At 36.3% G+C, this 18,290-nt stretch overlaps 1 protein-coding gene across 5 annotated transcripts in view; it reads right to left on the bottom strand.

Annotated features, from left to right (window-relative positions):
- Positions 1 to 2,699: 2,699 nt before the first annotated feature.
- Positions 2,700 to 18,290, bottom strand: part of LOC124163639 (polypyrimidine tract-binding protein 1) — a 973,136-nt gene continuing 957,545 nt past the window's right edge. For all 5 annotated transcript variants that reach the window (XM_046540700.1, XM_046540691.1, XM_046540704.1 and 2 more), the window contains 2 exons: positions 11,269 to 11,332; positions 2,700 to 10,056 (listed from right to left, as the gene is read on the bottom strand). In XM_046540700.1, the coding sequence (XP_046396656.1) occupies positions 9,988 to 10,056; positions 11,269 to 11,332 (133 nt within the window). In that variant the 3' untranslated portion in view covers positions 2,700 to 9,987. The remainder of the gene's footprint in view (positions 10,057 to 11,268; positions 11,333 to 18,290) is intronic.

The raw sequence follows: 18,290 nt of genomic DNA, 5'->3' as shown, positions 1-18,290 counted from the left end.
ATTATGGGTGAGGAGGGAGGATAGAAAAACCACCACCAGCAGAAATGTATTAGTAAATTGATCTATCGGGATCGATAGCTTATTAGCCGCGATATATTCCACAAATAATCCACCGTCAAGTAAATCAACAAAAAAATGATAAAACTGAATTTTCTCCCCTCAGAACAAAACAGTCTTAAATATCAATTAAAGTTCACAGTATGATTAATGACAGGGGTGCGAATGCGAATCATCATCTATTTCAGCTATCCTTCCGCTCAAATATCCTACGATGACTTCAATTACGGCATCTCATGACCCGAGGAACAAACACTGAAGAGCCTATAGACATGTTCATTAATATCTATTATAATAACAAACAATAAATCGCTGCCATGAAATTTATTATTAGCACTATGACCGTGAAAAATTGAAACACTTTTAGCGGAGTTTTCAACAAGAAAATTAAATTCCGCAATGAATTAGCCGCGACTTTAAAAAGAAAACCGCACAATAACAATATCGCGCATTTTTCTACACATAATATTGGATATCTCCTCGACTTCAAACGAGACTTGGTGATCTGACAACCAATAACACGCACAATAACACTTTTACATCAGGCCTACAACTTCGAAGTTTACGTACTTACCAACGCCATACTTCTTTGTTTTCGACGGTGTCCACATTTTTCCGGGCCAAACTGGCAGTTGTCACGAAGAGGGATGAAGACGGCAAAGTTGTTCACATTTTTCCACTAAACACACACGTAATCAAATACGGCATGATTTAAGCACTGCGGTAAACCAGAGACGATACACCAGCGCACTGCCCACTGAACCTTCTCCTACGGAGACCGACGTACCATTAAAAGATTTTCGACTGCGCCGCCAGATGGTGCCTCACCGTGAACAAAAGCATAACGAAATGCTACATGAAATCTCGTCTGCTGTTACTTCTTCACGATTGCAATCGTATGTAATTTTGATGTTACCTCTGTTTCTCTAGACATATTTTGCTCCAGTATACCGCCTCAAACATTAAACTCTTTTGCGCTAACAGGAAATGTTACCCACAATTTTGTAAATTGTCGCAGAGGTTGTTTTATTTGGATCATCTAGCTTGGGTGGTCTTTGTCGAAGATATTCAATAGGCGGTATTGGAATAATAATATACGTTTTTGTACAAATTTAAGGGTAATACAATAGCTTTTATTTTAATAAATAGCCACTATCCAAAATACAATTTATTTTCAAGCAGGAAAATATATAAATACTTTAAAAAAGTTGAAAATCACTTCAAAAAGATTACGATACCTTGATTTAATACGAGATATCAACAAATTATATATTTCAATAAAGTAAAAATTCATTTCACATAAAACATGAACAGTAACACTGAAACGTATCACTTGTTTTTCTCAGTCATAATTTGGTAAACAAAGGTTACTTAGGAGTTTGAAATATTCCAAATTGTACATAGTATACCTTCCTTAACTATTTAACATTAAGTATCTAATAACATTTTTCATCAAACACTGTTAGATGAATTTCACAAGCAACACTAATAAATACTATTCGGCGCTAGGACAATTAGAATTGTATATCCTTATAACATTCGTTCTCATTGCACTTTGACAGGACATCCTAACGGTAACACTTCCATTACATAAGGACACATGCCTTCAAAACCGTTATTTCACATTACTGACTTTAAACCATATCAGGGGAGTTATTAGAATTTCAGAAAATGCTTTCGTTTCAATGATGCATAGAATTATTATGATGGAATATACCTTCTCATTTAAGAGAATTATAGCTTTGGCATTCTTACATATTTTAGGATACTAGAATTGATATGGCCTTGATATACCATTATTAATGGAAATTTAATTCATTTTTCTGCTCTTGGCATCTAGTTACGACACCTTTCTCTCGGAAATATACTCACCAGTTTACAACCAGAAACAGACAGCAGCCCTCTCATATTGATTCTCACTTATTGTTAGCTTCCAGTGTTAGTTTAAATGCAGATTTAAAGTTATTTGGCAGACTATCTCCATTTATTTATATTTCATCCAATGTGCCTCTAGACAAAATCACCACTGCAGACATATATGACCTATTTCTCAGTGAATCTACTTCACATTTTGTGGCTTTATGTACAGGACTTGGTAGCTGAATTGCTAGTTAACCATTCAAAGTAGCAATTAGGGGCTCGGAAACCTTTTGGAAAGTATAGAATTATCATGTTGAATTGCTTTCTGAGAGTTAAAACTGCAAAGCCTTCACGAAAGCCCACGTCGCAAAATGTATTTTGAAAAGCCAATTTTGTTACAGCAATGTTCATAAATTATGAACAGAGAATACATGCTATTCCTGGCTATTACTTTGCAGAAGAGGAAAATGGGAGACTAAATATACAGATGAAGAATGTAGAAAGATAGTGAATGAAATTTGGTGTATAGAAGATAGTCATCAAGTGAGCACAAGTACACCTACGTTGAAGTGGGTGAAGAATTCTACAGGAAAAGGGAATAGAATTGCAATGATCTTCCTTAGAACCCAGACTACAACTGTAACTAACCAAAAATGCCAAGACACCTAAATTCTTAGCATGAAAAATTGATGGCCGAAATAATCAGCATTAAGAAAATTTGGTTGTACTGAGCATAAAAGATCATTGCAATTCACCAATCGCAACAAGTCACATCAATGCAGTCATTCTTAGGTCCCATTGGGTTTAATTCATCAGTACATACATTATAAAAAACAGAGTACAGAAGCAGAAATAATGACCAATGAAGTAGTATAGTTGTTGTAAATAGCAGTATTAAAGATTTAAATCACTGAGAGACAAAACAAGAGAACTACAAAAAAGGGGTCAAGGCCCTTGGGTAGAATGAATGAGGCATATAAGAATGATCAACCTCATCCACTGATGAAGAAACTCAAGTTTCAAATAAATCAAGAGGGATTTTATAGGCACACACCCAACTGGGCTGCGGCATGCTTCACAGCAATGGAAGCCAGTCTATGTCCAATGGAGAGACAATTTAGTATGGTAGGTACACATTTCTTCCATGAACCATTCCTAATAATTACCCCAAATAGATATGCAATTTCGACAAACGTGTGAGTCACAAGCAAAACAAATAAAACATCTCAGGAAAACAAGACAAAAAAAAGGCATCTATTAACTAACTACCTCTTTAAATTCAACTATATGACCAACTCCTACTTATACCCACAAGATTATGTTTTATTATCCCCCAACTAGGAGAGAAAAAGAGAAGTCTAAGTGCTATCAAGTACTTTTTATCAATTTACAAACATCTAGAGGAGAAGGGAAAACAAGTCTGCTTGTCTTAAAACATTTACTTTCATCACAATGTGACTCGAAAAGAAGATCACCGTAGCAAATAGAAAGAAGTCAACAGGTTTACCTACAGAATCATATGCTCACCATCAAATTATAAGTCAAAAGCATTTCTGACAGAGCTATAGTAAGAGGCAGAGTACAGTACAGATACAGGAGGAGAGAGAGAGAGAGAGACAGAGCCAGAAAGATGAGACAGAATAAGATAATTGTTTGCACAAAGAAATAGCACATATAGTAGCAGTTCAAAAATTTGCATTGAAAAAAAAGGGTAAGCCACATTTTTCAAATTGACCCTTGCTTTACCCTGTTTACTATGGTTTACTTGGATAAGTAGCAACAGGAAAAATCACTTTCATATTCAAAAATGACAATTTACTTCATTTACATAGGGAAGAACTGGGATTTGGAGCAAAAATGAATCTTAGAGTGGTAATTTAGTCTATGATAAAGGCATACAAGGATTTTGCAAACTTTTAACAATGCATATACATACTACCCAATCAAAATTATATCAGTTAACATGCTCATGGCTTACTAGATCTTTTTATTTGAAACAACCATAACTTCATCATTATCATCTATAAATTTCAATATCTAAAAATAAAGCCCTTAGAAAGATTAAGCAGAAGCGACTGAGGGTACAGCTACTCAAGACCTACCATTGCCAACAGGGAAAATAAGAGTGTACTGAGTAATTTTCATTATTAATTGACCATATGATAAAACTTTGACAAGCATCATGTCTATACTAAGCATCCAGAGCAAGATTTTGTACTCATATTTACTACCCTTCTGAAACTTCAGAGGATTAAACAATGCCATCATAAATAAAAAAATGTCTGCCATAAAATTTGCACAACTAAGATGACTTTGCCATAGTTACCACAAAAATGGCAAAAAACATTAGAGGAACACTTTTCCATTTGGGTATGGCTTCAGTTACACACAATAATAAAAAATAATGCCTGTCTCACGAAATGATTGCTTGAAAAAAACTTTTTATTTTCCGTACAGAGCCTTCCTGTTCTTTCTTAATAATATATATTTATATATATGCATGAGTGTGTGTTGTACATGGTCTTAAAATAAAACGGATGATAGCTTGAACTGTTTATACTTAAAAACAAAAATATATGCGTTCAATAATGCAGCAATGACACTTGGGTCAAATAGAATAATGGTAGGCAACTTAGTAATCAAATACTCTGCCTTGCTGACCAATTTTCATACATGCAGTCATTCATTCTCCTCCAACAATTCACAGTCGCATTCACTCAAGTGGTCAGGGTCGGTCAAGCCCAAACACTTAGCAAAATACAGCTTTTTAAAAATAATAAAACTCATTAGATGATACAGATTTACTCTTTTTTTCCCTTTCAAAAAATAAAGATCACGACCACTTCTGTGCGCCCAAAATAATGCTAACCTAAGATAATACTTTTAAAATCCAAGAGTGGAACTTCAATGAACATTTTGTTTATCATAAGGGAACTGATTTGAATGGGTGAAATGGTGGAGAGACAAGTGCCTTTTTGTCGATTAAGGATGTCATTGATATGAGTCACCACACTGGCCAAACAAAGAGAAGAAGAGACTCCACAACAAGAGGCCAAACAACCACAGATATCACCCCTAACTCGTGTATGCATTGATGCTCCATTCCTGGACAACATTTAAAAAAAAGATGCAGACGAAGCCACACTTCCACACCGTCAACATCATCAGTTACACTTGAAATAAGATAAAAACATGATTCTTCACACCCATTACCCTGCTCCCACACAACAAAGTGAAACAGCACTATCCTGATATCAGATGGACACAGCGATTGCTTAAAAAATATACTCAATAATGCACAATGTAGCCCAAAGATGATGGTATCAAATTTGAAAAAGTAGCAAAAAAATACATTACAATAGAATGTGTGCAGTAAGAGATTAAAACTACCAGAAACTCCAATCCCAAACACGACTTTCTTTTGGCAAAAGGGGGAAAGAGAACATCATATTTAGGTACAGGAAAACCCTAAGTGGTAGCAGTAAGTGATAGTGATACAGAATTCTCTAATATACTCCTCCCAAATATTTTACGTCTTCTCTATATATATTTGGAACCTGATTATTTTCCACTATACAATACTCTTTTCTTTGATCCCATGAACATGAGGCAAACTCACATCAAAGTGCCATTTTCTCAAGAACATTATTTCTCATAAGAGTTATAATAAAATATGTATAAACTTCTGATAATATCTGTTATATACTATTACACTTAATAAACTGCCTCCAAGATTTGATGCCACTTCAGGCATACCTTTCACAATCAGAATTTTGCCAATCAACCACAACTTGTTTAAATTTTTCAGGGATTATGGTCCCACCTCCACAACAACCCCAAGCTGAGACCCACAGAAAAAAAATCCTCTTAATACAGCCATTCCCACGAGTCATACAGAGAATCATGCTTTCCATGCTGCACGTTAGTTTTACTCCCAATTTCTTTTTATTCGCTCAACTCATTTCTTCATCTACAATAAACATACAGCAGAAAAACACAGGTGAGAGAAGAGTAATCAGAGGGTCTAGCTTGCATGCTGGTCAATGCATTCAGTGGCAGTATAATTGACGGCCGTTCCACCGGGCAAATCCGATGGGAGAAAGGCGTTCCACAGTTTTGGTCACTAGGGTTGTGGGAGGGAGCAAAATTAGTCCAATCAGAGAGGCCACAGAAAACTTCCAGCCACCCTAACAAATGCAACAACCGAAGGGGCTCCAACAATTTTTTTTTATACAACTCTCAAGCAGAACATGAACAGCAGAGACGATATGAGTATATTGGAAAAAATTTCACACTCACATAAACTTGAAAAACCTCTTTAAAAATGACTGCATTATGAAGAAATTTTTTTCTTTTCTCTATGGAGGGGATAACTGAAATTTGAGATACAAGGAGGGAGTGTGTGACTCAACATAAACCTGAGTGAGATAACACCAAAGCACAGAGAAAGCTAACCTGGTGATTCAGATTATTTAATGTCTATCGTATGAACCCCTTTATAATATTGCGGCCACATGGTTATATTTATAGCAATGATTAACCCTGGGAATTTTTAAAGTACGGCATTGGGCCTGAACTCTTACAACATTTTGATAAATGTGCGGATGTAGCAGATTTGAATGAGAGTAATCAAAACAATGACCTCCCTCCCCTCACCCCATGCAAATCTTGGAAAAGGCACAAAAGATTAGAGGTCTGATATGTCGATAAGACCACATTTACATGACCTGTACTGAAAAGCCTTAGTCAAGAATTATTTACATAAAATAATGGGTAGAAGACCAAGAAAATGGTTTTTTAAATTCTAAAAATTTCCAATAACCTCTTTTTTACGCCTCCTAATTACAAATGACTCTCAGCCCATCTTACATAAATGCCTATTTTATAGCACATCATAGCATTCCCATTGGTTCGTCAACAAATGAATCATAAGCACACCATGGTTTTCCCTCAATTTTATGTTTGTTCATCAAAATACATTAATTCCAAGGCTGTACTGCAAAAATGTGATTGTCAACTATTGTAAAAGTAGTAAATATTTTTTCATTTTTGAATCCTTTTTTCAGTGAGAGAAAAAAGAACTATTGGTTCTGACCAACCCTGTGGCTCATTTGAAATGTTTTCACACCAATCGTTATTTTAAAGCTATGACAACAATACTGTTCCTCAAGATGTACCAATGACATAGAATAAAGAGTTACACATATTTATGCATATTCGAGAGATAAAATCTAGTCATACAATAGATATTATTCCGTAATAGTCACACACAACAGAGTTATGGAGAGCTAGATCATTCAGGGGGCTCTGAAAGGGAGAAAGTGTGGAACAGAGTTGGGGTGGCCTTTTGCTAAGAAAGTGGAGTGGGAATGCACCCACCTCGATTCCTAAATTTTACTTGATAACTTAGCCACGATTAGGCGAACTAAATGGCTTCAGTTACGTTTGTTTTTACTCTTATCTATCGACTTTGATCAAGTAACTAATGGCAGACTTCTTCCCTAGACCGATAAAATATACTCCAATGAATCACTTAAGAAAGTCATTTTCACTCATCTTATTTTGCCATTAACTCGCCAAGACAAAATTTGTGAGCAAGAAGGAATTGAGTGAGTTTCAGACAATGGGTGCCAAGGAAAGATTAATATAAAAAAGTACACATAAAGACTACAGTAACTACAAACTATAAACTAAAATAATCTAGAAATTTCAACAACAAACTAGCCTTCTTCAATACGATCTTTAAAAAAGAGCCCATATGAAGAGCACACCAACATACAACCTGGTCACTCCCCTAACTACTTCATGATATTGCTCCCTCTAGTAATTGAACCTGTGGAACTGGCCTTTCGAAAAAAGCATGAGGTCATTCGAGAAGTACAGCAGAGGTAGAAGAGAAGGAAGGAAAATAAACAAGCAAAAAACACTTAACATTTTGGGGGCGATGCTAACAACTCCCATTGCCCTGATCGTGCCAATGGTAGCCTGTACTCAATGCAACCATGTTTATTAATTCGGTCCCTTGATAGAGCTCAGATCTTGTACACAAACCAAGCCTGTCCCATTCAACTCTGGGATCCCTTTTCTGGAATGATTAGATTATTTCCTCCCGTGTATCAACTGAGAGATCCAAGTTGATATGAGAAGCGGCACACTGCGAAGCAGAAATGCTGCCTCCAACATAACCTATTGGCCACCCCATAGTCATCCTTTCTTTGAAAATTTGCATGCCTTGACACCACGACGGGGGATGCAAAAATACTTTTCCAAAAATTGCGTTTCGATCCAGAGGATATCGGTTTAACATAAAAAAAATCTTCTCATCACTGACAATTATGTTATGTTCTCAAAAATAGCACATTAAAAACATCTGGTATCTTCATTTCTCAAAAAGATAAACACCTGAAGCACACCAGACAAGTTCTAAAGCCTAAAATCTTTTTTCGCCATCAATCTCTCGTTGACAAGTTTTCTCGGAAACTCCACCTTAGGATATGAGGGGGGGTTGGCGGCTCTGCCCCGTGCTGTAGGGAAGGTGATGAGTTAATCAGAGGGGGTAAGGGGAAAACCCATTGACGCAGAGTGAGCAGTAAGCAGACTTTTAACTCTGAAATCACGACAAGACAGAAATTTGAGGCAAGGGGAGACAGGAATCTATGGGTGTACCCTTTTTTTCAACTAACTTCCTTTTCTTTGGGATTTGTAGAAAGATAGGACACCAAAAAATATACAATTGAACGATATGTGTTCCTGCAAAATTTTTTGAAAAAGATCTATGGATGATTTTTAAAACTTTTCGCTAACATTCTTGCAGACAAGGAAACCATTTGTTTTTTTTTCATTTAAAACTACAATATTGACCAATGTGATATTCACATACGCTGCTCAACTGTAACAGGAGAGCAGGTCGTTAAAAGAGGTTAGCCCCAAAACATTTAAACCTATCCGATTTTGGTCAAACAAAAGGCAGGCTGCCACGTCCTGGGCAGCGATTTCAATTCTTCCATTCACAGTGCCTATCACGGACAGGTTTATCTGCTCTGAAACATATATATTTTTTAAATTCTTTTGTGGCGGCTGGTTATGGAGGTTAAAAAATGGATTGGTGATCGTATCTCTCCAAAAGATCACAAATCCTCTCTCTCACACCCATTACTCTTGATTTTTTTCTATTTTAATAACAGTACAAGTGCAGCAACTTCATACACAAACACCCACGCACTCTCTGAATTACTGATTTGTTCCTTTGGTCATCCCCAGGCAAGCTGTCCCAAAACTTCCTCTTTCTTATTCAATCAATGGACACTGCCCCACTTTATACATATAATTAGCTTCTCCTCTATCTCTCTCTCACACACAAAATGTCGCACGGGGAAATATTTTCATGCATCATCTAAACAGATTTTTCACACAGACGTCCATCATTCCATTTTTACTCCATTTTTTTTTCACATATTTTCCCTTTATGAAAACCATCTCGGCGGAACTGCATACCCCAATTGGAATGAAGAGGCTCAGGGGGTCATGTGAGGGCATATGAGGGGGAAGTAGTTCCGGCACAAGTCGAGGAAAGCCACCGAACCGATGCGTCACACTCCTCCATGTTGTCCAGTACCGCTGGGTTGCTGAAAAATACACTCTACCCCCCCTAAGCCCTTCCAAGCCCTCTGCTCCCCTGGAACTGCGGCACCTGACCCCTCCTCGCACACTTGGAAAAAAGCATTTCCATCATCACTCAAATCTCTTCATGCTTGCACACAATTAAGTCCTTTCCTTGAAATTTTTCCTCTCTTCTCTCCACCTTCTTCTTAAAATCCTCAGATCTCCTCCCTGTCTAACAACGTTCTTTGTCAACTAACATAAAACACATCAACAAATCCTCCTTCCTTCTCTTCCCCACACTTCCTAATACAAATATGCAGATGCCAGCCCTTTAACTTCTCAGATTTGATTCAAAGGCGGCATTATCTGCCTCCTTCGGTGCACGCAGCTCGGGGACAGAGAGAGTTGGGCAGCCCCGGCAACCACCAAATCCTCCGCCACGAGAGACTCCTCCACGCCTATGCCTCCTTAGATCCACGACTTGGAGAAGGACACGCGCAGGTGGCTGGACTCACTCAGCTGGTGATTGTGCATTTTCTGGAAGAGACGGAGAAAGAACAACAACATGATTAGAGGCAACAGAGAAATGTTAGAGGGGCTTACATACAGCACCTAGGCACTTAGGACCTTTCTGGATCCATCGTGCCAAGCCTAGGTTTGATTTGCCAGCCACTTGCAGCACAATTCTGATCATCATTCTAAAGCAAAATTAATTTTTTTATCCAAACATTTAACAAAATCTTTTCAGCATAACCATGGCCCTCTTTCTAATAATTATGATGTTGGCAGCCATGTGAAAATATTTATGCTTCTAGGGAAATAGAACTGGAACAAGGTAGAAAAGGAAGTTCATTCAAACAGACAGTATAGAGTGATGGACATTCAAATCAAAGCAAATAGATTCAGAACAAGGAATGACTTCAGGATGATGTAGTCGAATTTTTGCAAAATAATTGCAGTGAAACTTCAATCTTCCGTTTAAAAAAGGGCAGATTTAACAGAAGAAAGTACTAGAAGGACACATGTGATTCATATTGGGTATTGAGAGGGACCTAAATAAAATTTGAGGAATTTGGATGAAAATTTACAGCAGGGGAAAGAATAGAAGTAAACATGCATTATAATTAACTATAAATCAATCAAAAACACTTACTTAAGACATTCATTCAGTTTTAGATATATGTACTTAAATAACACCAGCTATATTATTTCCAAACGTTTTGGAATATCTACTCTGATTCAAGGTTACCAAAGCTGACTTCAGTTTCAGCATTGGCATATACACATTTAGCCATTCATCATTCTCAATGCAGAAGCTGGTATCACTAACAACTAGCTATAAAACCCTGATTACACTTTTGGACTCTGCATCCAGTTCAAAAATATTGATTCAAGCCTTGACAGCTTACCAGACACACTAGATGACCCCACTCTTTTTCAAAGCCATTAAATACAAATCAAATACATACTAAGCATGTGATTTTAGAAATGACTTGCAAAATATCCAACCAAACTTTGAATAATTTGCACACGTAGATGAAGTAGGTACTGTAAAGTCATCGAGAAAACTTAAGGCCAAGAGGAAAGATAATATTGATAGACTTACGCATAATTATTTAAGGCAAACAATCAGGTAATTTTCCTTTGTCCTCAACTGGAGCAAATGTCAGAGTTAAGTACAACTACACACTCTGATGCATTTTAATGAGAAAATACCTCAAGAAATATTAAAACTAGAAGTATACTCACTATGAGGGCCATAACAGCATCTTCCTTACTTGGCAACTGGATGAGTGCCATTTTCTTGTCTTTCCTAAAAAGTAAATAAATAGCCATTATGAGGATTTGTTCGTATTTTTTCAGGGTAGGCATTTCAATGTACCTTAATGTAAGGAAATGTTTCATTAAAATGAAATGAACAACTGATGGATAGATACATTAGTCACATAACACTCAAATATAATGAAATATTCCTGATACAATTTACAGCTTAAGCAGAATATCAAGCAATGGCATGGCATTGTCACAGAACAAAAATAAGGGCTACAGAAAAATGATATAAATGCTTTAAATCAAAGAAATTTTTTCATCTTCCCATCATCTACTGTGGAAGAAAAATACAAGACATTCTGCATTCAGCTTACGTACATATCCATAGAGGAAGCCTAGCTGGTTTCTTTACTTACTATTTCAACACTGACTTTTTCATCCAATACTAGGTACCTATCCTGAAGGCACAATCTATTTCTGTGAATATGCTCAGCTAGTTTTAAAGAAATCTTTTATCATATTTAAAGAATGTGCAAATGTCTGAGTAAATAGCATATACTAGCATCCATTTCAATGGAATAGCACACACACGCACACAACAAATTTCTTTGTACCAATCAAATAGTTCCCAGTCTTAAGTTGTATACTGCTTCTACTTTTTCCTACACTTTGGTTTAAATCAATTGGTTTTAGAGACGTGGCATATCAGGACTTCTCAGGAAAAGACATTTCATCAATTTAAGCTCAATTTTTTTTTCAAGTCAGTACAGCAAAGAAGTAGACTATAATATCTGGAGGGATCAAAGAGATTGATGTATAAAAAACATGGAGAATGCACAATATTCTAGAGAGAAGGTTTGTATGCAAAGGAAGAAATATGAGAAGGAGCTAAAACAGATTACTTAAAAGCAGAAGAAAAGTACATTGAGTACAAAAAGAAAATGAATTTTTTATCCGGTGATAAATGAAGAAATGCCATGCAATACTTAAGAAAAAGTTGGGTAGTAAACAGAATGAGAAGATGGTCAGAAAAATTACAAGGAATATGGGCAGTATCTTTAAGAGAGCAGGAAAAAAAAACAAAAAGATTAACCAAAGAGGATGAGGTAGAGATAGCGAGACGAACTTAAGACTGAATTCTTAACACCATAATAGAGCCATTTCAGACATTCAGGGAGGAATGGTGGTATATAAGTGGACGACAACCCTTCTTTTATTTCAAAGAATTTTTGATAGCCTGGTAGGAGAAGGTTTATTCAGCTCAACTCCTGGATATATGAAGAGGGGACTTGGCTGGTTTCAGTGGTAGGGCAAAGGTTTCAATTCCAGAAACTAAAAAGAGAAAAACTAAGGAATTCTTGGACTATGGGACAGTTAGCATGATTTTGCAGGCAGAAAAATTGGTGATGGATGAAAGCTAATAATAAATAAAATTATAGGGGCCAGACAGCAACAATTTGGGCAATGACTAGCTGGAATACATCTCACACTCAGAGTATAATAGCTGTAATGATAACTCTAGTGAATAGAAACCTGGGATATGACTGGGATGTGTTAGCATGCTCCATAGATTTCAATGCGTTTGGTAAAATCATCAAAAATTGCTTTATAAACATCTTTTTGAGACTGTAAGCCTTCAATAGCAAGGAACGCAAGGCATGGCATACAAGCCAATGGGAAAATATTTAAGATGCAGGATCTGCTTTATTTGAATTATTTTCACAGAACTTCAAAGGAGAATAGACAAATCAGTAACATAATTAAGAAGATTGACATAAGATATATATACAATTAAGAAATTGCTGTGATAGGTTCCATGTATGAGAGCATTAAAGGAAGACTACAGAAGAGTTTTACTAGCAGGGTAGCTTTTCATGAAACAAAAATACATGTGCTGAGAAATGAGGATAAAATAATCCAGGAAAGTGTAAGTTTCAAATAAGGTAGAGAAATATAAAAGGTAAAATGTATAGATGGGTCGAATCACATTTTTCTAAAATTTGAAAATCGAATACGAATACTTAATTTTTTTCCGAATACCTCACTTGAATAACAAATACTGCATTATTAAATCCTGAATATGCATTTTTTCACCAATTAAAATACAAAATGCTGAACACATTGTGAGTCATTCGACTTCAATACGGCTCCCAAATCATGACACAACTGTCACCCACGATTACGTCAACCTTGCGCACATGAATCACCCCAAAGCTTTTGTTTTTTCTTATATACATGCACATTGAAGGTTATATTATTAGTATTGCTTAATTGCATTCTTTGTAAACCTAAAATTAAATATAAAATTGACAATAAATTTAAAATTAGAATATGTAAAGCGTAAATTTGATCATGTGAAAGGGAGATAGAAAAGGAAAATCCATCGCATGTGCATTTGAAGGTATATATACATTCTTCTAACAATAAGTGTTGTTCCCATGGAGTCACGAGGATTATATATACTTTAATCCTTGATCGAATGCTTGTTTTCAATAAGTTTTCGTAAAAATATTATTAAAGAATTGAACACACCAAATGTGTAAACCTTCATGTAAGACCCAAGCATTGTCAACAGATTTAAATTGAATCCCGGATGATCTGCTGTGTATATTAAATTTAAATAATTGATAAGTTTGTGTCATCGAACATCGAATAGTTTAAAAAGCTCATTATTCAAAGTATTCAGTGATTCGACTATTCAAACTTCCCATCCCTAGTAAAATAAAAGAATATTATCATGCATGTTATCTTAAGAGCCAAATGAAAACATTTCTAGCATATGATAGGTGATCTGAAAACATTGCTATAAAACATAAAATTTCCCTTAACATTTGCAAACAAGCATTCTATCTTTTTGTATGATATTTAGTACCACCCCAATGTCTTTCCTATACCTGCCACAAATTTCATACTTTATCAGGACACACCTCCATAGATAAAAATTTTTACTGATTTTTTAATAAACACTGCTATCGTTGAAATTATGTCCAAAATCAACAGTCAACTGTTTCAGTTTTTTAAACGCATATTCTAGTTATTTCCCATAAAGGAGTTATAATGGAATCCAAGCAGGGTTATCATCATTATTCATGTTGGTGCCAAGCAGAACAGAGAAATATTAAAAGCTTTTTCAACAATCCTTTAGACAATTAACTAAAATAGGAATAATATAATGGATAGGTCTCAAAATTTTATTACTTAATGTAAATACAGGAAAATTTAAGAGATATTTCCATGATAAAGGACACGAGGATGAAAATCAAAGTGCAGAAGAAGTTTGAAGGAATATTTCAATAACAGGATTGCTCAATTTACAGGGGTATGAAAGGTAAATATTATGGTCCTGGAAGACAGAAATACAGCAATCCTGTGTGTGAGTGTTAAGAAAGAAGGGAATGATTATCAGGAAAAATTAAATTGCTGGGTTCATTTTTGAAAAAGTATGAAGAAAAATAGGAGCATCGTATTGAAGAGAGGGGAAGCAATTCAAGCAATCAGCATGCTGATCGAGATAAATGAAGAGGTAAAGGCAGGGATGGCTTAAGGGTCGGACAGCCTCGAAAGCTACCCAGGGCAATGAAGCTAGGAGAAAACAAAACGCCCAAACCCCCGTTTAATTGGGGGCTGTTCCATACTAAATGGGGAGCAGGGGGGAACACAACAGCAGTTTGCCTGGGTAAGTATTTTGCCTTAAGCTGGCCTTGGGTAAATGGCATAACTGGGACAGGCATGAAGGAATACCAAAATTAGTAATTGCTGACAAAAGAGAAGAACAAATACAATAAAGGATAACTAATGAAGATGAATGTTTTTAGGATAGGAAGAAGAGTGGTAATAATATAAACTACAGAGAATTAAATTTGATACGAGGAGAGATACTGATTTAGAAAATCATTGAGCACAGAAGAAATTTTGAAATACAAAATTGGAAGAAAGGAGGTAGACACAGAGGGACGAGAAGAGAAAATGATCAGTAGACTACCAAGATAAATGAGGAGAGCAAGACAGGTTTGGTGAGAGGGGAAATATAAGAAATGGATAAGTTACAGGAGTAGGGGGAGGTTAGATTACTGTATTATCTGATGTTAAAATAGTCTGAAAAAGTATATAAGGGACTCATAACATTAGGAATAGACCAGCAAATTGAACATAGAGGACATGAATACAGCAGATGAGGATAACCTTGGACCTAGGAGTCTTGACATAACACTTGTCTTTATACAGGATATAATGGTATGGTAAGTGATGAGATAGGAGACTACCCTATTTAAGCTTACGAAGTACACATTTATGTACATTCCCATCATACTAGCTTTCCTTGGTTAATGTACATATTGGCATCTATGAGCCTATTTCTATCAGATTACTTAAATAAAAACCATTATTCCATGGGCCTTAAAACATCAATCTGTGGACTTAAATGCCAAAATTAAACTCTCCCTATGCCTTGTTATCACTTCATTGGCGTACATATTGCAGGCTTAAGGAGACAGTAGGTAGCCTTCATTACACACTGCCAAATGACTACTGTTCATGGTATCCATCAGCCACCCTAAAATTCACTCCACTGAAGCATTAAATATTATGAATGAGTCAGCCGTCCCTTCAATCCAGGCCTTTTTTTCTTAAGTATGTTCATTATCTTTCTCCACACTTACACACTATCAAAGCTATTCCAATGAAAAATGGAATACTTTCATCCTGGATATCTTTTGACTAGTATCCTCATCACTACATTATGTGGAATAAGAGGTTGAATTCCCCTCCCTATATCTCCGACCTTTGTCGGGAATAAATTAGCTCTGATTCCAATGGTAAATTTAAACTTGTCATCACCACCATATCTGCATGCTATGTCACAACATTAGCGCACATTAAAGTCAACAAGGAGTACCTTTGGCTTCATACAGGAGACTGTGTACAAGAAATGGGTAAAGAGTATATGAGTGATTGAAATCTGGTGCAGGAGAATGAAGCATGTCACATCAACCTAAGGGTGGTTCAAGTGTATACCCTGACTAGCAACCACGCTGAGGAGGAAGTAGATGGGGTCTATAAACAGGTCCAAGAAATAATTAGGAAAACCTTGGGTTAGAGAAATCTAGCATTGATGGGGGACACCAGAATGGGGGGGATCCAGGATGAAAGAATTCCATTTTTCATTGGGATAGGAAGTCCTAAGAAGGGTAGGAGAGGAGAGAAGCCTCATGAAAGCCTTAATAAGAAGACGGAACAACCTTATAGGCCACATCTTGAGACATGATGGCGTGATGAAGACAATCGTCGAAGGACAAGTGGAAGGCAAGAATGGAAAAGGAAGACCTCGAACAAAATATATGGAACAAGTAAAGAGAGATGTGAAAGAGAAGAAATACGTAGGTGTGAAAAGATTAGCTGATAGAATAACTGAGTGGAGAGCTGCGTCAAACCAACCTTAGGATAGTTGACTAATGATGATGATGAGCATTTGAAAAGAACGCTTTAGATGAAAGAGATTGCAATACATGGAATGAGGAGCAACCAGAGGAAAAGAGTATTAGAATATTGCATTAGAGAAACAATGCATTTATCATAAACACTAGGTTCAAACATCATTACGGGTAGATGTTAACATGCAAGTCCAGGAGATACTGGAAGGTATCTGATAAAGTACATCATGGTGAGAGAAATGTCAGGAAACAATGTGAAAAATGAGAGAAAAAAACTTGCACAGCTTCCCAGAGCCAGATGCCAATTTGAACCATAATCCAAGGCTATATAATTAGATGAAACATAAGATTTAAAGGGTCAGGCAAGCCAGAAGACACTAAATAAAATGAAGAAGCCATGAAGGATGCTTAGAGATGGGAATAATTGGAAAAACTGTATAATGGTATCTACATGATATGAGACTGCAGAGGAAGAATGGGAGAGGGGTAAAATACAAATATTCTAAGTGACAGAGAAGTTCGCGTAGAGAGCTGAAGAATTGAAAAAAGAGCATAATATATATAGGAAACTGAAGAAGACAAGGAAACAAAAGAATGTGAATAAAGAGCAAGGCAAAAGCATGCATAGGGAAATAAAGTATTGACTACATTGGGAAAGAAAAACAGCCTGAGAGGTATGTGTGCTGTACATTCAGTCAAATTTGTTACAGGGTAGAAAAATAGGAAAATCCATGTACAAAATTTAGGCAAAGAATGGAAGGATGTTAACAAAACAAGAAGAGGTTCAGAGTAGGAGGAAGGAATATGTGGAGGATCAGTAACTGACCAAAAATATTGAAAATAGAGGAGGAAAGTGAGGTGGATATGCATAATCTTAGAAGCAGAAACAGAGTGAGCTCTACTAAATACGACGTTAAGAAAAGTTTTGTGGATGAACAATGTCCCATGGGAGCTTCTGGAGAATCATGAGGCTGCGAAATGAAGGTTTTTCTTTAACTCACACACAGGATACATGCAGAGGAGTCTTGAATGGAAGGTTAGGTTTAGGCAATACAGATTCCACTATTATGAAAAAGTAAAGAGCCATAGAATGTATAAAACGCAGGACTAATAGCCTGATAATTAAATTGGAAAAGTGGTACTCAGCGTTATAAACAGAGAAGTGGAGATGAGGGTAAGCCATTAATTGAGTACAGATAAATTAGGACTCATGAAGAGGAAGTAAACCCAAGATGAAATAGCAATAATGACATAAAGAGAAATCTAAATACATATGTATAACCAGGATGTGTGAGCTTGCTAGTGGATATTGAAAGGCATTCGAAAGAGTGGACTAGGAAAAGTAAATGTGCATTCTCAATAATAGTAGGGTGCATCGGACATAAAGGTCACTTGTTAACAAAAGGTTCGGCTCGGACCACACTAGTGACAATAGCATATCGATGGCTAAGTTCTAACAACACGTAACTCAAAAATAGCAACTTTTCAGGAGAGCAAAAACACAATTAATTTCTTTTACTTGCACACTGAAATAAAAAACCATAAGTTCATAACACTGAAAAAGAAGCATTC

Source organism: Ischnura elegans, chromosome 1 (genome assembly GCF_921293095.1).
Source record: "Ischnura elegans chromosome 1, ioIscEleg1.1, whole genome shotgun sequence".
NCBI classification, from domain to species: domain Eukaryota; kingdom Metazoa; phylum Arthropoda; class Insecta; order Odonata; family Coenagrionidae; genus Ischnura; species Ischnura elegans.
Note: the sequence above shows the minus strand (reverse complement) of the source record. Positions and strands in the feature narration are given on the sequence as shown.